The sequence below is a fragment of the Barbus barbus genome (genome assembly GCF_936440315.1).
Source record: "Barbus barbus genome assembly, chromosome: 30".
Taxonomy (NCBI): Eukaryota; Metazoa; Chordata; class Actinopteri; order Cypriniformes; family Cyprinidae; genus Barbus; species Barbus barbus.
The window spans coordinates 18,816,997-18,838,138 of NC_136758.1; the positions used below are offsets into that span (position 1 = coordinate 18,816,997).

The 21,142-nt window shown below is 40.2% G+C and overlaps 1 protein-coding gene across 11 annotated transcripts in view; it reads right to left on the reverse strand.

Moving 5' to 3' along the window:
* Window positions 1–21,142, reverse strand: part of birc6 (baculoviral IAP repeat containing 6) — a gene marked incomplete at its 3' end in the record, with an annotated part of 95,901 nt that overhangs the window by 41,024 nt on the left and 33,735 nt on the right. For 2 of the 11 annotated variants that reach the window (XM_079386426.1, XM_079386433.1), the window contains exons 27-60: window positions 20,585–20,799; window positions 20,246–20,454; window positions 19,791–20,137; window positions 19,442–19,661; window positions 19,205–19,341; window positions 18,984–19,121; window positions 18,524–18,654; window positions 18,288–18,419; window positions 17,948–18,163; window positions 17,239–17,422; window positions 16,935–17,135; window positions 16,394–16,527; window positions 15,680–15,839; window positions 15,457–15,573; window positions 14,905–15,062; window positions 14,677–14,803; window positions 14,093–14,203; window positions 13,846–13,976; window positions 13,625–13,752; window positions 12,967–13,532; window positions 11,930–12,105; window positions 11,654–11,750; window positions 11,371–11,565; window positions 11,065–11,265; window positions 10,640–10,919; window positions 10,278–10,534; window positions 9,986–10,094; window positions 8,748–8,972; window positions 7,502–8,393; window positions 6,862–7,005; window positions 5,460–5,589; window positions 4,198–4,329; window positions 3,906–4,067; window positions 3,264–3,437 (exon numbers count right to left, since the gene is read on the reverse strand). In XM_079386426.1, the coding sequence (XP_079242552.1) occupies window positions 3,264–3,437; window positions 3,906–4,067; window positions 4,198–4,329; window positions 5,460–5,589; window positions 6,862–7,005; window positions 7,502–8,393; window positions 8,748–8,972; window positions 9,986–10,094; window positions 10,278–10,534; window positions 10,640–10,919; window positions 11,065–11,265; window positions 11,371–11,565; window positions 11,654–11,750; window positions 11,930–12,105; window positions 12,967–13,532; window positions 13,625–13,752; window positions 13,846–13,976; window positions 14,093–14,203; window positions 14,677–14,803; window positions 14,905–15,062; window positions 15,457–15,573; window positions 15,680–15,839; window positions 16,394–16,527; window positions 16,935–17,135; window positions 17,239–17,422; window positions 17,948–18,163; window positions 18,288–18,419; window positions 18,524–18,654; window positions 18,984–19,121; window positions 19,205–19,341; window positions 19,442–19,661; window positions 19,791–20,137; window positions 20,246–20,454; window positions 20,585–20,799 (6,936 nt within the window). Of the gene's footprint in view, window positions 1–3,263; window positions 3,438–3,905; window positions 4,068–4,197; window positions 4,330–5,459; window positions 5,590–6,861; window positions 7,006–7,501; window positions 8,394–8,747; window positions 8,973–9,985; window positions 10,095–10,277; window positions 10,535–10,639; window positions 10,920–11,064; window positions 11,266–11,370; window positions 11,566–11,653; window positions 11,751–11,929; window positions 12,106–12,966; window positions 13,533–13,624; window positions 13,753–13,845; window positions 13,977–14,092; window positions 14,204–14,676; window positions 14,804–14,904; window positions 15,063–15,420; window positions 15,574–15,679; window positions 15,840–16,393; window positions 16,528–16,934; window positions 17,136–17,238; window positions 17,423–17,947; window positions 18,164–18,287; window positions 18,420–18,523; window positions 18,655–18,983; window positions 19,122–19,204; window positions 19,342–19,441; window positions 19,662–19,781; window positions 20,138–20,245; window positions 20,455–20,584; window positions 20,800–21,142 lie in introns of all 11 variants that reach the window. The other 9 variants (XM_079386431.1, XM_079386428.1, XM_079386430.1 and 6 more) reach the window with 7 other exon arrangements.

The window sequence follows — 21,142 nt, forward strand, 5'->3', positions numbered from 1 at the left end:
TTGAGGATCGATGCAAGAGAATGAAGAGAAAGTCGCAGGAAATATGGGCTGTTATATGTTTGTGTACACTCAGAATAGAAATGAATCCGCACTCAAAAGCAAACCTGCTTTAAAGAGTTTACAGCTGACATAATGTCTTAATTTAAGACAATTCAATTTCTTTACAGAGACCCAAATACAGCTGACAACAAAACAAAAAGGATTTAATGCTTAAAAGCTCCTGTTAGCATTCTTAGTAAACATCAAATACTACATTATCCTTTAAAAGCTTTGAGTTATTTAATTTAAGAAATAAATTATTCTTAGGCACTAAATAGGCATATTAAAATAATTTATAAAGGATCATGTGACACTGAAGACTGGAGTAATGGCTGCAGAAAATTAAATTTTACCATCACAGGAAATCTTTTTTTTTAATTTATTAAAATACAAAATAGTTCTCTCAAATTGTAATATTTTACAACATCACTGCTTTACTGTATTTTTGATTAAATGCAGCCTTGGTGAGGATAAGAGTCTTCTTTCAAAAAAATTCTAAAAATTGACTTCAAACTGAATTAAAGTGCATATTTGATATATTGTGATCCTTTTTCAACAGTATTGCATCAATACTTTAGGTCACTGACGGTATAACAATATTCCTGTGAGTACATTTATAGAATTCTATAAAGTTCAATTAATAGTTTAAATATAAATAAGCAATAAGATTTTTCCATGACCTTTCCAATTTTATATTGCTTCAATTCAGACAGATTCACTAATAAAGCAATGGAATGGTTTAATGGATTCACTAAAAAGCATTAAATCAAAAGAATAATTCACTCACAAACCAGTCATCACTGACTTCTGAGCAAGTTTCACTTTACCAAAGAGCAATTTCTAGCCTATGAACCTTAAAAAAAAAAAAAAGGACATTCGCTATAGTAAAATATATTACTTTCTATGTCTCTTACAGGCCAGGAAAAAAATATAAACTTAAAATTTAATTTTTGGTTTAGCAGAGGTGGTACTTTCCAGAAAATTAATTTAGAGATTCAGCTTCCTAGAGAGTATGTAAGTCTGCTCAGTCCTGTCTCTGTGAAGGCCAAAGAAAGAACAAGTGTGAAAACGAGAAGGAACAAGTATTTTACAGACTACTCGTGGATTTAAGCTCTGGGGACAATACAAAACTTTTTTTTCCTTTTAAACTGTGTTTTTATTTCAGTTGGTTGGTTCAGAATCAGAGATCTTTGTCTCTTTGATGTTGAGATCAGTGCAAGGAAAACAGCAGATGAATTTAAAACTCAAAGCCAAAAACTCTTGCTGGAGAGATGAACAAAGCAATTGCTATTGGGAAGTCAGTAGGGCGGATTTAATCTTAGTTTTGTAACAGACCAGCAAGTTTCAGAAAACCTACTTTGCAAGTCTAGAGTCTGTGTCCAGGAACAAACTCATTGCCAACAGGTTGATGGCACGTCCCAGTAATAAGCGGCAACGGTTCAGAACACCACCTGTGGTTGTGGAGTGTCTTCTATACACTTCCTCCACAGAGAGATGGACGGACTCCAGGCAGAGAGGGGAGAATTATCCCTGGGCTGGAGAGCATCCTTTCAGCTCCTTGATGCAGGGGTGCGAGATGAAAGTGTGTGGAAAGAAGCAGAGTTGGGTACGCCAACAGTGATTTGACTCTGCTAAGACGGCCAATTAGCCGGAGGGTGGGGTGAGTCCCCCAGGCACCATCACTAAACTGAAAACTTCTGATGCCAGACTCTACGGGAGCCATCAAACGCAGGCTGCTCCAAGACTCCTTACTGAGCCAAACAAACAAACGAATGCTGTGTGCTCGGAAAAGCCAGTGGAGCGAAGTAAACAAATAGTGCCAGATCTTCACCTTCAGATGAAAATTCAACAGTTTGAGAGCTCAGAGTTCAGTTCCGTATAACACCCTGTGTCTCGACAAGGCACAACATGGCAACTTTACATTGTTAAATCACTTTTTGTATTCACTGAAAGCAAAATACTGCTACACTGTCTCTACATCAGATACGATTGTTGCAACCAGAAAAAAAATTATTGAATTATATTTAAATATATATAATTAACCAATCATCACACACACACACACACACACACACACACACACACTATATACATATGCATTTTTTTTATATATATATTCTGGCCTGCTAATTTAAATAATATTGTTTTTAATTGCATGTATATGCAGCTGTAGAAATGCAAATAGTATTTTAAAAAAGTGACAAAAAAAAGCATTTTAATTAACACGAGAAGTTGTCAGAATCATCTCTTGATGTTTTGTCGTGCCTGATTAGGACACTGGCAGGACACTTTCCCATCACAGGTGACACCCAGAACTCTGTCTGTGTAAGCAGATTCACCTGAGCTGACATCATCAGCTTTAACAGGAACTCTGTATGAACATTCGCTCATTCCAACAGGGCAGAATCAATCAAGAATATTGGCAATCTGGTGGGGAGGCAGCTGTCATTGTCAGGAAGGGGGCGGCTTTTTTTTATCCCTCAGAAAGCATGAACACACCATTGACAGACCAAAGCAAAATCATTTGACATCTGACGGTGCAGGACACTAGGGGGGAAATATATGTGGGCACACACGCATACGCAAGCACAAACAAACAAGGCCTATCAGGATATTTTTCCCTAGGCTGGCAGAAAACGGGATATGTTGGAGAGCGAAGTTAAAACCAAAGAAGAACCTTGGGTGAGAACACAGACTGAGTATCATGAAAAAAATGGCAAGAAATCACTTTCTACTGAGTTTCTAATGAATGACTCTTAGGAGCCTATTCTTTTCAGTGCATCAAAAACACACAGTGCGATCAATGTAGTCTGATTCCAAAAAGAATGTTTCCTATGAGCTGGTTCTTTTTAGTGAGTCCAAAACAGAGTGTGACTTGTACAATCCTTTTTTTTTTTTTTTTTTTGAGCAGGTTCTTTTTAGTGAATCAATAATGTACAGTGTGACCAGCGTAGTCCGATTCCCAAAGGAATGATTCGACGTCAAATTAAATTATATTAAAAACAGCATTAAATCTAACTGAAGTGACTTTATCATCTCGTGACCAGTGTTATTTATATATTATTATATAATTTTAGTACATCAGTACATATTTCAGTTATTTGCCAAGGAAGCATTTCTAATTTTCGGTTAAGCTTTATAAGCTCTAATATTTCTATTTTATTTCAGCTTCATTTACATTAATGAAAACTATGCATGTGCCTACGCTTGAGAGGTCTGCATACCTTTCTCGGTACGGAGCCTTTTGAAGGAATCGGTCTTGGAGAGGCCGGGGTCTGAGATGACTTTTGACCCCAGTTTGACCATCAGGTCAATGGAGCGGTATCCCTGAGGAAGTTTACGCTCATACAGCAGTGTCAGCAGCTGAGCTAAGGTCATCTCCGGTGGCAACGGCTGACCTGGAAAGAAAAAGATTTCAACCAGAGCTTAGTAAAACATTTTCAACTGATTAATAAATCACTTTTTTGAATCAGAAGTGTGACATTTTTTCAACCAAATGACAGGCGAGTGAGATTTCATTTGGTTGTTCCATTTCCATTTGGTGACACTAGTGAAGCAGCAATTAAACGCTTCACCTTTGAAGTACTGAAAGGCTTCTTATATGGGACGGAATGAGAAAACGAGAGATCAGAGGGACAGAATGAAGCTTTGAAATTGACATTCATCAGACTCTCTGCATCTCTGAATAAATGTAGTGAGGTGAAGTGGCAGGCAGACAGGGACAGGCACTGAGGTGACCTTTACTCTCATCCTAATTTGTATGGAAGTGCGAAGGGTGAGAGATGAGGGGGAACACAGAGTACAGAGTGGGCAAGAGGAGCGGACAGAATGTGAGCGCGTGACAGAACAAGAGTGTGTGTTTGTACCCGGCAGTAGTTTGTGACAGAGGTGGAAGACAGGCACGCTGATGGTTTTGGCAGAAGGATCGACTCCTGAGGAAGCTGCCAGCTTGTCACTGAGGACTCGCCCTCGTCGGGACGGGGGACGGGGAGGAGTGGACAAGGCCCTCTTCGACTGAGACTTCAGACCTGAAACAAAGCATGAAGACGAGATGCAACATGGGTAAACTAAATCAAAGGTCTATGATCTGATCTCAGTGTTAGTTTGTGTCCGATGTTAAAATCAAAGGGAATATATAAAACCGTGGTTAAACAGTACCTGAGGCAACAACAACACTGTAGTTGTCTTGAAAACCATTATCAGCCTTCATCTTTTCTTTTTCCTCATGGTTTTTCTTCTCTTTATCCTCTTTCTGTTCATTGATCAGTTTGGCCGTGATGCTGGGCGTGTCTAAAAAAAATGCAAGATCTTTAAATGTTATTTCACTGTGTGTGTGCATTCTTCAATCAGCCTGCGGCTCTAAAAATACATTTCCCTTTAGAGACATATGCATCGATGCACATGTCAGCTTAACTGATAATCTGAATTATTAATGGTAAAGATGTAATATCCCTGAGAAGACACACCAATTCATAACGATAACAACACGCTACGCTTCCTGTGAGGGTCTTCCATCAGTGGAAGTGATGTGAGCATGAGAATGGCTCCGAGACAGTACATCGTACATGTATATTGTGACTCTCGCCGTCTTCTGAGAAAACGAAGACTGTATCTGCAATGCTCAAGGTCTCTGGAGACAAGCCATTCATCACAAATACATGCTGATGGCCATACCACACGGCAAATCCAGACCTACATGTTTTGTGCATCAGACCTTGAAAGTCTGAAGTTGTGGCAAAAGCAGGATCTAATAGATCTGATCGACTACTGCAGCGCGTTTGTAAAATGAGACTGCTGGATATGTTATTTCTAGTGTTTTGGATAAATTGGTGGATAGAGGGTGAAGATGCAACTATACAAAGTGTGAATGATTCTGATTTTGTAGACAGCTTTGTAGAGTGGCACAAAAACACAATTTTGAAACCAATACCAGTGAAATTTGCACAATTACTTGTACCAATTTAGCAGAATAAATAGTATTTCACTCACTTAGTGAAATACTATTAGATTAAAGATTAAAAAAAAAAAAAAATCAAGAGCAATAAGATTCTTATTTTTATTATGTTTTTCTTGCCAACATGCACTATTGAAAAGTTTGTAAGTAAGATTGTTAAATATATTTGATTTATTTGGTTTGCATTTATTTGATTAAAAATACAGTAAAAACAGTATATGGTGATGTTTTAGTGCTCGAGAAACATTTCTTATTATCATCAATGTCGAAAACCATGATACATTTTTTTTTTTCAGGATTCTTTGATGAACAGCATAATTTGAAAAAGGAATCTTACAATACATATGTCTTTACTGTAATTTTGATTATCTTAATGCCTCGTCACTGAATAAAAATATGCATTTCTTTAAAAGAAAAATCAAATCTTACTGATCCCAAACGGTAGTGTAATACAATGTCCTCAAACCTGAGACGCGGTCCAATACTTCAGACAGTGTGGTTGAGATGGGCAGATGGAGTTTGCGAAACTTGTGCCCTGCTCCGTACATGGGGTGCTGGATCACGTGACTGGTGGCATTAATGCGCCCTTTATAGAGCTAAAGCATAGAAAGAGAGAAACACAAAAACAAACGATCTTAATCAGACGATTTCTCATGAAAATGCACCTGTAGAATAATTTTTGCATTGATTTCTTCATTTAATTTCCAGTTCAAGCTATCAATCACTCATGTTATCATTTAAAAAATATTGCAATTTATGTCACATTGGCATAGCAAGCCCTCTATTTCGCTTCATTGTGAACAATCTGTATTTTTAAGATATTTAAAATTGCCTTAAATGTCATTTGACTGTTTAGTGATAATGATCATGATGTCACTTTTTTAACACTACAGCTAAAGGGAAAAAACAAACAAGAAATTTGAAAGCAATGGCATTTGACAAAAACTAAAAAACTCAATATGCATCTTCACAATCTTCAGATAGTGAAGATTCCACTATCTACATGGTGATGCAGACAACTTCACTTCCCTTGAAGGTGGACTTAAAGGTACATCGAAAAGGGAAAAATTACGTTCCTGCCTTTGAGAGGACGCCCTGAATCGTACGCTGCTCTGGCCTGATCTAATGTGTAAACATTAACTTTTAAGAGGTCCTCTGTCAGGACTCTCTGAGAAAGCCAGACGATTAATCTGACCTGAAACGCACACAGTCCCACCGTAATTTACTGGAGGAACGACCTGCTGAATGACTCTCCGGCTAAAAAAAGACGTCTTACGACTTTATGATTTGGCTTCGTTCCGGTTTGGCAGTCAGAGGAGAGGCATAACTTTACATGTCATAAAAGGGGTGAGCTGGTTATGTCCTCCAACATTTAGATTATATTAAATGGTGAAATGTGTAATTGCTGCGCCACTAGCAACACTAGACAGAACTGCAAAATGATTCTCTCAAATAACTCGTTATTTTCTGATAAACTAGTCATTTTCCCCAGCTAAACAACTGCGTACAGTTACTCCTAATATGCACCAGTGTGAGTGGACTCCTACATGATTGACAAGAATTTGAGGATAAATCTGCCCCCTAGTGGTGTCCTAGCACAATCTGCCTTGAAAGAAACTGCAGCCCAGAGGCAGTGGAGGTTTAAATCCCTCTGAGATGATGTAAAGGTCAGGGTAATTTTCCTTGTAAGTGAAGAGGCTTTTCTGAGCTTTACAGCAACCGTAATAAATCATTTAACAGACTAACCAAGCAAAACAATTTCTATATAAAATAAAATATCATCTTAGAAGAGCAATGTTTCAGCCTGCCCATTTTCAAAGCATATGCTGTAAGATTTTGTGTGTATGTGTGTGTGTGTGACCACCTACCGGACAGGGAGACTGAAGGAAGACAGTAACTTTCTCGTCTTCGAGCATGAGTTGTAGGAAGAGCCGACGTATAAATCCAGAAATGTTCCCTGAGACCGGAACGTTCCCTCGCTGAGGAGCTGACTGGAACAGCTCACACAAAACCTTTCACAAACAAAGAAAATAACATCACTTGTACCATTGCTATATTTCGCCATATCACCCAGCCCTAAAACTTGCTCTATGGTAATGCACTAAGGAATTATAGACCTAACAGTATGACTTTCTGTAAAGCTGCTCTAAAACAACACGAAAAGCATTATACAAATAAATTTGACCTAACTATATACTTAGTAATATAGAAACTATGCTATTATTCAATACATATAATGTGAATATATATTTCTTGATGCTAATTTTGAAATCATCTTCAACTTTTTGGATATATATGTATGTGTGTGTGTGTGTGTATGTGTGTATATATATATATATATATATATATATATATATATATATATATATATATATATATATATACACACACACACACACACACACACACACACACATACATGCATACATACATACATATACTTTTAGATTTACTTCATTGTCTATGAAAAACATCAAATGAGACTCAAAAAAAGCACCCCAAACACACCTGTGCCATAAGCCTCTGGTTGTTTGGATGGCAGGAGATGCATTGCAGGAAGAAAGCCACTGTGGCATTCTCAATGGCTGTCCTCTGCTGGGTGGTGAGTCCACTGCTGCGACTCGTTGACGCCAGTGAGTAAGACGCCCCTGAGGTGTGAGGTGTGGTGCTGGCATGTGAGGTGCTGGGTGATGCACCATGCCCAGAAATACTGCTGCTGCCGCCACTGTTTGCAGTGGCATTAGCAGCCCCACTGGCACTAGAGTGGCACAGGAGAAACAACAGTGCCGTCCACAGTGGGTTCACTTCTGGCCCGCCCAACCAGTCCTTCATGGTGTGACTGTTTCCTACTTCTGTTAGAAACCGCAATACGGGTGCTGCCAGCTCAGGAGACAGTGGTGGTCTGTTTGCTGAGGATGACGAGGGTTGGTTGTGTGAGTATGAGCGTCTCTCTGCCTGTGCAGAAAATCCAGCAGGCAAGGGAAGGTCTGCGCTGATCAACAGATTGCAGCAAAGGTCGGCTAAGCTGCGAACAAGCAAGGAAGGCAGACCAGAGTCTAACAGCTGCTGGATGGCACCGGGAGACTGGGACGCAGCTGCCAGGGTCACCAATTGGCTTTCTGAGAGCGAGATGGGCACAGTTACCGGTGTCCGAGCATGTTTGGAGTCATCTGTGAGGGAGGCGGCACTGTTTAAATCATGCTGCTTCTTGCCATCGTCCGTCATGGCCATACGCCGCTGTGCATTTGTCTGGGCAGCAGGGGGAGCCACGATACCCATCCAGGACATGAGCAGAGAAAAGTAACTAGGGTGGATATGGCACATGGAACAAAGCAAGCTGTCCACAGCTTTCTTTAAAACCATGTTAGAAGGCAAAGACATCGACCAGTTGTACAACAACCTACATGAGACAGATAAAAAGACAAACTCTTGAATTAATAGTTCAGATTGCCTAAAAACAGCCTCATGATTTACTAATGCACCGACTTGTTCATGGAAAAGGCTGCCGCTGTTTTATTTGCTCCACATACAAAGCTAAGGTTATTTTACTTTGTTCTACTCAGTACGCATTAAGTATTCATACCTGAAGAGAGAATGAAAAAAAAAAAAAAAAAAAAAAAAAAACGGGAGAGAAAAAGCAGCATGTACTCTCAGCCAAAACGCACCTCGGGCATAAACACGCATTCATCCAAAACTCTTGCTTGAACATATTGTATTGAAAGACTGTGAAAAGACAGTGTGCTTGCAGACTCACTCGAAAAGCTCTCTGTTGAGCAGACCGGGCAAATCGTAGTCCACTGGCAGCTCATAACTGTGCCATAAGACGGAGGCCACGCAGTGCAGATGTGACGGGGACGGCATGAGCAACCCATATTCCCGTGTGGGCGGGGCGCTTGGACCCACATAGCTCGATGGAGAATTCTGCTTCAGGGAAGCAACCCGGGACGAGTCGTACACCCACTGGAGCAGAGCCTGGATCCTACAACACAATCACAAACATGACCCAAGACATCACAAACCACTATATATTACTAGTATACATAAAATTGCCCGTTTTGGACTTGCACTCTATGCATTTACTAACTGCTTGTTTCTTCTTTAAAAACAAAACCAAAAAAACTAACACTGGTTTCTCTGTTCTTTTTGTATTCTATCTATTTGTTTTCTTTCTATTATATATATATTTAATCATTGCTACGTGTACTGTGTTAGGCTAACACTTCCATATCGTTGCTCTTTTGTTGATTTTGATGGCTTCCATTGTCCTCATTTGTAAGTCACTTTGGATAAAAGTGTCTGCTAAATGACTAAATGTAAATGTGTGTATGTGTATATATGTATATATACACACATATATATATACACAAAATTACATATACTGTATATATAGAAGGCCATATCTACTCAGAAGGAAAAAAAATGCTTTGGAAATACCTAAAAAGATTATGGGAGAAAAAAAAAAAATAGATAAAAAGTCATAATTTACTTTATCTCAGAATTTTGACTATGACAAGTCAAAATTTTGTAGGTCTTAAAAGATACTAAGTTGTCATGACAAAACGTCAATTACAACAAAACTGTCAACTTTGCCATTTATCTCATAACTTCAACTTTTTTTTTCTTATACTTCTTGTTTTACTTCCTTTTATGTAAAGCACTTTGAATTATCATTGTGTATGAAATGTGCTATATAAATAAATTTGCCTTGACTTATAATGACTTGGTTTTTAAATCAATTTTGATTTTATCAAATTTATCATGATTTAAAGCATGATTTTTCTTACATCTGATAAGGTCTCCCATACTACAGAAAAAAAAAAAATATATATATATATATAAATAAAAACTCAAGCTTTATGACCCACAGGTATAGAGAGTAAACATAAAAAAACGACTCCGCAAAGAATCTCCTAATCAAACTATGAACACTTCAAACAAGCTCAATTAGGAAGCTTTATGACTGAATTTTCTGTTATGATGTAAAGAGCAGACCTGTCTTTGGTACCGGGGTCCTGAGTGGTGCCCAGCTGGTAGAGAATATCTATAGTTGAGTCTGATGACAGGCCATTCAACCTCCCAAAGAGCAGCGGACTGTTTAGATCTACAACAAAAAAACAAAACCACCAATCAGATAAAAAGAAGAACCCAAAAAAATCATGATGTCAGATCATTAAAGGGATGAACAAACTCTCTGAATTTACTCATCACACAAAACAGTCTGATATTGCTTGACATTAGAGTATAGCAGTTAATCATTAATAAGAAACAATCATTAAAGTCTTACTGGCCAAATCAGTGCCAGAAGCAGCACAGTTACGCAGCAAGATGTCAATGAGTTTGAGGCCTATGCGTGTGGACTGCAGGCCGATTTTCACCAGCACCGCCTCAATGTTGGGCGAATGCATCCCGCAGTATGGGGACATGAGGAGGGCAGCGCAGGTCTGCAGGAGGTTTGCCGTGGGAGCAGCAGCACTAGCCATCATGGCCTCCAGATCAGAAACGTGAGTCAAGCAATGATGCAGCAACCGTAACCAGCCAATGCTGAGAAATAAAGAAAGGAAAAATAGATATTATAACATACAGAGTCTTGAAACAGGAAATAAAACTAGTACGATTATTTTAGATGTTACAAATGATTTCCAATACCTGGTTTTAGAGACCTGGTCTTCAGAGGGCAGGAAAGGATTGTTTACAGTGGCAGAGGAAGTGTTTCCAAAAGCAGTCAGGCCCAATAGCTTAATCTGGGAGAGGCCCAGTGTGCTGGCGTCCCGTGGCCGGTGCAGCCTCAAACACACGGCAGATGCCACCTCTGCCTTTACCAGCTGGAATTTAATGTACGTGAGGCCGCTAGTGATGACTGGGGTCGACAGAGGAAGCATGTTTACACCATCTGCGCTGATCTCCACTGACACTGAGGATGGACATGCTGGCAAAGAAAGAGAAGAATAATACTTGAACTTTAAAAGATTTTAAGATAGTCCTTACTAGTATAAAAAGCTTCATGGGCCAAATATAATATACTGCTGTGTCAAGTGGGGACCAATAATATTGCATTGTGTGTGCACACTCACTAGCAAGGGATGCCAGGTGAGGCTGTATGTGAATCTCCTTGAGCAGAACGGCAGCTGGCAGGTGGATTGTGAGATCGCACCAGGCCTCTTCAGGAAGGAATATGTAGGACCAAGCGGCAGAACGGGCCCGTCGATGTGGGGGTGTGGCCTGCAGCAGCACTTCTGCTGGCTGTGCTGTGGGACTGCTAGAGGTGATGGTGCCTGTAAGGGAACAGCATAAACTATGAATATAAATACATTTTTAATACTTAAACAGATGTTTACATGAAAAGACGGGGCTTATGACTCAAAGCACGATTGCTGTACCAAGAGGGGCGAAGTTGTGCAATCCTTCTGCGTTGTCTGGTTCTGAGGTTAGCACTCGTGCTTTCAAGCTGCCATCTGCTGCTTTACCAGGCCCAGAGTCCAGAAACTTCATGATAGTGGACACCATGCTGCGTGCAGTGTTCACGATGGCTCGTGTGCTGGTGACCATGTTGTTACAGATGAGCTGCACGCCACCTAAAAGCACACACGCACACAGAGTCAGAACATACAGACCAGCTCAAACAGAGTTTTATCTCTTTAGAAAGTGTTACTGTTAGCATACCCATATCATGGAAGGCTTTCAAAGCCTCACTGGTGTCAAGCACTCTCAAAATAAACCACAGTAAAGGCTCAGAGAGCTGACATGTTGATAGAGATCCCTGTAAAAATAAATAAAACCACTCAACACTGACAAGATGCAATGCCAATCTTTATATACTGTATGTCTATCCTCTAGAATGTGAAGATTATTTGATGCGTTCATGTTTTTTTTCCCCCAGTACATAACATACTAGAATAGACCATTTTGTGGTCTCTCAGTTTCTGTGACGAGTCTTACCTGTCGGCCCATATACCCACAGGCCATGTAGGTGAGAATGGGCTGCAGCATGACCTGGACGGATGTGGCTCTTTTACTCAAAGTGGTCAGGATGGTGAAGAGGCCATCGCCCACCGAGATGGCATCCAACCCACCATGAAAGTTCTCATGTTTGGTTAGGTGGAGCCCACTAGCACCTAGAAAGTCAGAAAAAAATGCATTAAAATTTGTTGGCACCGATAGCATTGTGGGTAGTGTGGTATCCCAAGTTCGAATCCTGGTTTGAGGACCTTTCCCGATCCTGCCCCCCTCTCTCTCCCACTTCGCTTCCCATCATCTCTACACTCTAATCTAATCCTCTATAATATAGGCAAAAACACCAAAAATAAATATAAAAATATATACACATTCTATTAAAGATTTTTAAAATGTATTTGAAACAAGTCTCTTATTCTCATCAAAGCTGTATTTAATTGATAATAAAAACAGTAATATTGTGAAATATTATTAAAATCCATTGTGAAATTATAAACATCTCTACGATAACCTTCGATCAGATTAGAGTCCTTGCTGAACAAAATCTTTTATTTCTTTCAAAAAACAAAACAAAACCAACTAAAAAAAAAAAAAAAAAAAAAAAAAAAAAAACCTTTTGAACAGTAATATAATGCATATGAACTATATAATATAATTAGTGCTGGGCAATGTTTAATCACAATTAATCGCATTCAAAATAAAAGTTTGTGTACACATAATATGCGTGTGTACTGTGTATATTTATTATATGTATATAAATACACATACATGCATGTATATATTTAAGAAAAATGTTATGTTAATATATTTATAATATAAATATATACATGTAAATATTTTGAAAATATATACTGTATGTGTATGTCTTTATATATACACACATAACAAATATACACAGTACACACGCATATATTATATAAACAAAAACTTTTATTTTGGATGCGATTAATCATTGCCAAGCACTAAATGTTATAATATAACATTTTACTTATATTTTATTAATTTAAAATACATTTCAGTACCAATTATCATGGCCATGGCGCTGCTGTTGCACTGCCCCAATGCTGACAAGATCTGACTCATAATCTGCTGATTGGCCAAAACCAGGTCTGCCACACCCGCAGCTGGTCCCTGGTGCTGCGCTGAGCCCGCCGCCCCACACTCTTTGCTTCCACACACTTTTTCTTCATCCGACACACTGTCAGTGGCTCCACCAGCTGGAGGCAGCCTCCCACTGAACTCCCGATCACCTGACAGCGGTAGCATCACCAAAGCATTGACCAGCTTCAGGAGGTCAAACATCAGCTGGTCTCGTGTGGTCTCGCCACACACAGCCTTAGCATCGCCAGGGCGGATAATATTGGCGAACAGGCCCCCGAAACAGGCACGAGCGCCCACAGAACTGTCAGAACCGCTGCGTGAGACCACCTTATCTGAACAAGTGATGTAGTGGTGAACCAGAAAAGTGCCTGACTCGATGACAGCCAAGATGGTGGTCACAGAAACCACCTCAAAGTTCTGCTCCAGCGTGAACTCTAAAAGCTTCACCTGTGCATCTAATGGACCCTGACCAGACTGGAATGGACCCCTAGAAGCAGATGAGGAAACAAATAAAATTATTTAAAACAAGCACTTAACAAGCACCAGTTTAATTACATAAATGTTGAATTTATCATCTACCTCTCCGTTGACAGGATGTGCAACAGTTTAAGCAGAAATTCGCTGAACATCTGTGGACATGTGGAGGACAGGTGCACCTGCAACCTGGTTAAAAATTCCTGCAAGGCTTGTGTTGCCGTGGGGCCGACCTGGAAACAGAGATGGAGAGGAGTACGTGAGGCATTTTCCAAATATATCATCATGAAACCAGTCATGCGTGTACTCTTCATTAAGCTCAATACCTGTGAGCTGTGCTGGCTGGTGCCATGAGGGTTTCCTCCAGACAGGAACCGCACAAGCACGTGCACAAGTGTGGGGTCAGACACCATCTGCTGGGCTGTGCTCTCCTGTACACCCATCCCACTGCTGGAGGCTGCAGATGCAATATACACATTATCAGCGGAGTTCATCCAGACTGTTTGCTTTTAAAAAAAGTGAGGAACAACACATCTCAGGAACAAAGCCAGGCTCAACAATTTAGATACTCACTACTAGCAGGCATATTGGTCATGAGGGTGAGACTGTGCAGGACAAGACACCATGTTCTCAGAGAAGTGTTGGGGTACCAGGCCAGCACTGACAGGAAACTGCTGATGGAGGCTGAGAGAGACAAGCATTATAGTCAATTACAGGCATTAAAAAATCCACTGAATTTACTGAGTGATCTCCAGATTGTTTTGCTCGTTTTTAGCAGTGCACTCCCTCATTGTTTTCTTTTTTCTTTTATGCAAATATGTATCTTTTTTATTGTATATTTTGTGTTTGTACGTAGCTAATCAAAATATGAGATGCTACAAATACTGCTCACTTCTGTAAACATGTTTACATGTACAAATTTTCATCAGTCAGAAAAAATCTAATCTGATTTCAAATTTTGAATATCTGTTTATGTGAACCCTAAACGCTGCAGTATGATTGACTTACTCGTTTACATGTGCATTATGTGTTTCAAACAGAACCAACTCTTTAATTTAAGATCCTGTAGAAACTTTGCCATCAGCCATCCAAACTCCTCAAAAAAATAAGCTAATATCCTCAGATAAAAGTGTAATATCAATCGGTGAATGTCACACCTTGGTTAAGGGGGATTGTGGGCACTCTGCTGGCATTAAAGAGGAAGATGTCTGAGCCGCTCTCCTCTGAACCTCCAGAGCAGGAACTCAAACTCAGAGTCAACCACAGCTGCAGCAAAGACTCCAACTAGACAAACAAAGAGTTAAAGATGGTGTGATTGTGTAACTTCTAATAATTTTAGGGCAAACCCAGTAACTGCAAGTGACAAAACCAGACTTTGCCCGTACCTGAACATGATGTACTTGCAATAAAGAGAAGAGTTTGTTGAAGCAGGTGCTTAACATGGGGATGGAAGAGGGTTGTACCATCAGACTGCTGATGGGGGGAGAGCTGTGGAACCCCCCACGCAAAAGAGAGTCGTCTGTCCCATTTGCAGACTGGGCCACTGAAACAGAAGTGGGAAAAGATCATGAGGAGAAAGGACGATACTAGTCAAATCATTTCAGAAAAAAAGAAAAACACAGGGTTCCCACGCCTTTACATCAGTATATTTACTTTACCAATTATTTGTAATTACCAGAGAAAATCTGATTGAAAAAAAAATGAAAAATTGTAAAGCTCATAATGATCAATTTCTGCATAAAGAAATGTTTTAGAACTGAGTCTGAAATTGAAAAATGTATGCTCATTATACACGATTTAATATTTTATTAATAAATTGACAACTTTTACAATGCTGGAAATAATACATAAATAATAAAAAATAAATACAATTTCCTTGATATTGCCAGATTTTCCTTTACCGTAGGAACCCTGTACACATGCTTTTGTGTGTGTACCAGATGGAGATGTAGACGTTAGCGCCTGCAATATTGCATCTGCCTCCAGTGTTGCCATCATCTTCAGCATGAGTTCTGCCTGCTGTTCTAATCCCACCTCCAGTCGAGCATCCAGTGCTGAAATAAAAATGTAGGTACTTTAGATCTCACATTTTATTATTATACTTTTATTTTATATTATATTTTATATACTTTTTATTTTATTGATTATTTTAGTTCTCACCCTGAGACACAGACACTGAGAGGTTCTGAGATCCAGGCTTCTCTGTCGTGGCAGCCGCAGGGGGTTTGGACACAGGTATGCCCACACCCCCTGTGTAGGGGTTATAACTGTAAGAGCCGTAGTCAGCACCCCAGTAATCGTACCAGGTACTGCTGATCGGCTAAAAGGGAGAACATAAAAAAAGAAAAAGAAAAAACAACAAAAACAATCTCAGATACTCGTCTCTGAGAAAAACTGAAAAATCCTTTACTGGAAAAGGGGTTAAAACATTGGCTTTATGTGCCGGTAAATTATACAATCAAACGTTAACTACTAATCTTTGATTACATAATACATGCAGTATAGGGGTGAAACAGTTAATTGTACGGTTTACTTCCCACGGTTCTTTATACATGTTTATACAATTTAACAACGAGAATAAATGTTGTGTGTGAATTATAATGTGTTTGCTTTCAATAGTAATTATGGTTATTTTCTAGGTTACTAAATCACTGTACTTTAAGACATTTCACAATGTAAATGCCTGTAAACAGTGGGCTGTATTTTCTAGGAGAAAAGAAATGAGTAATTGGATGGATATGAGAAAGTCAATAGGTTAACATATGGGTTGACAGCCCATACCCTAGTTACCACAGAACGGTGAGAAATTTTAACCATTACACCCCAAATGCTGAAAGACAAAAAAGGGAAAGATAAAGAGAACGAGGTGCATACCTTAAAAACCTTGGCGGCGAGTGGATCTTTTTCCAAATCAATATCTAAAGGATCAATATCAACATCCATCAAGTCTTGTAGCAAGTCAAAGTCAATGTCTTTATCTTTTTCCAAAGATGACAGTGGAGGAGCACCTTTGGGCAACGAAAAGACGTTTAATATTGCAAGAGCAGCGTACCAAGAGAAGCAACTACACAGACAGCCTTCTTTAGGACGTCCAGCTGTCGAACTCCTCTTAGAAAGACAGTGCGCCAGAACAGTGGATCGTTGACCCATTTTGAATGAGATTAAACCAATGATAAAATGACCAGCAGCTACAGGTTTTGCATGCATATAGAGTCAAATCATCTGCACTGTTCCAACCTCCTGTCCACTGCATTATACCTCTATTACATTTTACAAAAATGCAAACACAAACAAAATTTAAAATACACATGCAGCTCATCTAAGAGAGGAAAACAAACAAATAAACATCAGAAACAAAAGAAAGGTGAGGGTCCGTGTGAGGTGACGTGCTATTCGGGCGGGGTTACCAACGCACTTTGGAACACAGAGGATGTCCCGGGTGTACCTGCGATGATATCAGGTCCCAGAGGCTCATCGATGGTCTCCACCAGTGGGATGGGGGTCGGCTGGGGGAGCGAGTCATCAGAATCCACCACTACAGAGGAAGAGGCGGCCCCGGCCTCATCAGCCCCCGCCCCCTCCATCCCATCCACACACACTGGAGACAACAGCTCTCCTGCAAACAGATTACAACATCTAAATATAAAACATAACATATAAAACATGAATAACAGTCCGTGGACTGCTGAGAACATCTTTTCAAAACCTAAAACACACACCTGCAAGGATGTCCTGCAGCATGCAGGTGAGCGAGTACTGGGCCCAGGCTCCACCCCATGAGATGTCGCCGCGGTTAAAGTCCGTTCCCACCAGTAACAGCAGTAACCTCTCCAGCTGCTGTTCTGAAACCACCTCACACAGGTGGATTGTGGGTCTTGTTGCATTTGCTATTCTGGCCAATACCTGAGCAGGTGGATGAGATTTCAAACATTTAAGATAGATATGGTCATTATAACAAACATTGTCCAAAAGTTTGAAATCAGGAAGATTTTTTTAAAGAGCTTAATAGTTGTACTCAGCAAAGGTGCATTAAATTGATAACTTTTCTAATGTTTCTATTTTAAAAATGCTGTTTTTAACATTGATAATAATAAGAAATGTTTCTTGAGCACAAAATCAGTATATTAGAATGATTTCTAAAGCAACATGTGACAATGAAGACTGGAGTAATGGCTATTGCCATCACAGAAATAAATTAAACGCATTTAAAAAGAAAACACCTCATTTAAATTGTAATATTTCACAATATTTCTTTTACTGTATTTTTGATCAAATAAATGCATTCTTGGTAAGCACAGAAGACAACTTTGAAAAAATTATTAAAAAAAATGTAATAGACCCCAAAACTTCTGAATGGTACTGTATCAAAATTCAATAGCTTTCAAAACAAGCACTTTTTTTTTCTGTATGTGAAAAAGTATGTTGCACCTTGCAGACGAACAGCAGCAGGTCTGCGTGACAGGTAAAATCCATGGAGAGAAGGAAGAGAGCGAGCTTCTGGACGACGCAGATGCAGCGCTCATGAGACAGCGTGAAGGGCAGGAGCTCCACCTCAGGAGTCTCTTTTGCCACAGATGCCTCTGAGTCCAAGGTGGAGCGTGGCCAATCGGCTGTCCGCCTCAAACGGATCAGATCTTTAAAGTGCTGGGGGGAAAAAAAAGAACCACAGTGCAAATGTTACAATCTGTTCAAAGGCTACTTTTTCACCGAATGTTGTTCCACACCCACCCCTAAGGGACAAGGAGTTAACAAAAGTTTGGATTCTCACCTTGGACGTGGCTTGTTTGAGTTTGGCCTGTTCCACCAGCAGCTTGTAGGAGGAGCCTTTGTTGCTCTGAATTTTCTCTTTCTCGATTTGCTCTACTAAAGCCTTCTGTTTGGCTTTCAATAAATTCAACTGCTGCAGTGAAGGGAGAATTGATCAACATCCACACTATAAGTAATAAGGAAAAGTTTTCAAGCGCAGATATACAAGTACAGGATGTTTGTGCGAGACACATGTACCTGTTTATGGTGGACTAGCTGTTTACGGATCTTCCGTGAATATAGACGATCTAAACTGCTGTTGTTGCCTTTGGCGGATCTGCTTGAGTTCTGAGACTGCAGACTATTGTTGATGAAACTCCACTGGTTCCCTGGTATGATTGGAAAGAGGATGCACATTACCATTTAAAAAACTGGGGTCAGTTTCATTTATTTCTTTTATAGAAAGAAATTAATATTTTTATTCAGCAGAGACACATTAAATTAATCAAAAGTGACAGTAAAGCCATTTATACAAGATGTTAATATTTTAGAATATTACGACTAATATTTTTATCTAATAAATAGAGTCTTGGTGAGCATAACAGACTTTAGAAACACTGAAGAAACATTAGATCATAAGATATATTTTTAAAATCTTACCAACTACAAAAACAGTGGATTTTCAGTTGTAATACTTGACCAAGCTTAATAATTTCACCTGTAAAAGATCTTTCTCTGTCTTTAGTCCCTAGAGGTTTCTTAGCTGCAGTGGCTTCATCTTCCACACTAGCCACATAGTCGAGCAGTCGAGAGACCAGCATGACCACCCAGCTGATCATGGGGATATCCAACACTCCTATAAACACACACAAATCAGTAACATAACCATAAACACACATATATGCGTTTTACATAAAAATCTCATCCTAAAACACACACCTTCTGTCCTGCGGGGCTGTGCTGCACTAGTCTGTTGCAGAGGAGATAACAGTGTATCCAGAAGGTTCAACAAACCCTCCAGAACCCCACTGTTACTCAAAGATCTTTGGCCAATACAGGACAGCAACATAAACACCCTGAGGAAACGAAAAGACAGTCGTAAGGAGGTCTGAGTATCCTTAAGAATAGTTCTGATAACGTTACACAACTTCTGCAAGAGTGTGTTGTTTGGGTTACCTGTCCTGAGGGAAGATGAGAAGCTGCTCGGAGTTGTAGAGCTCCTGCAGGACGTTGGACAGGAACTGGCCCCACCACCTCTCGCCTCCACACAGCTGCACCAGCAGCAGACCAGCATGCAGACGGATCTTAGGAGTTCCGCTGATGCACAGCTGCTTAAAGAGCTCCTCACACGCCTGGGCGTGAAACGTGTTCTGCAACACTGAGGGCACAGAGTTACCTGAGCGAGAGAGAGAGAGGGAAACATTCATTCTGACATTTAAACTAAAGTAATGCAAAAAAGTAAATTCAAATGTAATGTCATTTAAAAAAAAAGTGAGGTGGTGTTGGGAACAGCTACCTCCCTCACCATTACAGCAGTGGAGCAGGCTGAGCAGTGTGTCCAGTAGGTATCTGATGATAGTTCGGAGCTGCTCCGTAGAAGAGTTCTGGACCAGCTCACTGGGGTCGTAGCTCTCAGGCAGGTGTTTCCGGGTGGCTCCCAGAGACACGCGCAACCTCTGGACAGCATGGTGAGCCAGGTTGAGCTGCAGCTGGAGCTGAATGCAGTCTTGGTAGGCAGAGAAAACACGGGAATCCTCTTCAACCGCTTTATCGGGCTTGCGCAGGAAGTACTGTGCGTTATTAGCGCTGTTAAGTGGTGGCAGGTCGATGTTCTGAAGTAGCGTCTCAAGTCGATGACAGGCCAGATTATACCTATAAGAGATTAGCATATTTAATTAATATCTTTCAAAAAAATATCTTGCTGACCCCAAAATTTTGAATGGTAGTAAATGCCAGTGGCAGCTTTTCAGCCTCACTGACCTGCACTGAATGTCTTCCTGCAGGGCCACCATCATTGACAAATGTTGATCCAGATCTGGCTGACTGGTAGCTTCGCTCTCTCCCCTCAGAGGGTCATGCATCAGCTTCAGTTCACTTTCCCATGGCAGGATATAGGTGTGGCCATAATAGAAACCTAATGGGATTTTAGCCCGGGCATTAGTGCTGCCGTATCGACCGATCACAGTGATCTGGGGGAGGGGCACAGAGTGAGTGACAGTGATATCTCTATATAAAAATTATATTCTCTGCCCTAAAGCTTAAAGACAGCAAATTGCTATGAGCCCTATGAACATTTGATTATGCTAAACGTGTATAAACCTTCATGAATCTGCAGACAGGAGGAGGCAGCAAGTCGTGTAGAATCAGCGAGTGTGTGCTGATATCTGTGGCAACCACGAGCCGCCTTCCATCCACCTCCTCCCCGAGAGTCCAAATGTCAATGGAAAGGGAGGCCAAGTCAGCGCATGTGGGAATCAGTGCATCTGTCAGCAACACTGGCCGGCCGAAATCTAGAGTTACAAACCGCCTTGCACCTACAAAGAGACATTCAGTCTTTACGTCAAAGATACACAATCAAAAGATTTTTAAAAGTGTGATTTCTAAACTTGGAAAAGTTGTGTGAATAAACAAAACTGTAAATCGCCATTATTAATTATTCAATTATTCAACTGTAAATCGTCATTATTTTGCTTTTATTATGATAGGACAGTATGTAGACAGGAAGTGAAGTGGAACAGAAAAAGGGTGTGGAATCAGGAAAGGTCCGTGAGCTGCGACTCTAACTCGGGACGCCTGAAGCAGGGTTTCCGTTGTCCGGTAATTGCCGGACATTGGCCGGAAAAAAAATGAAATGTCCGACAAAATTAAATCTCTCCG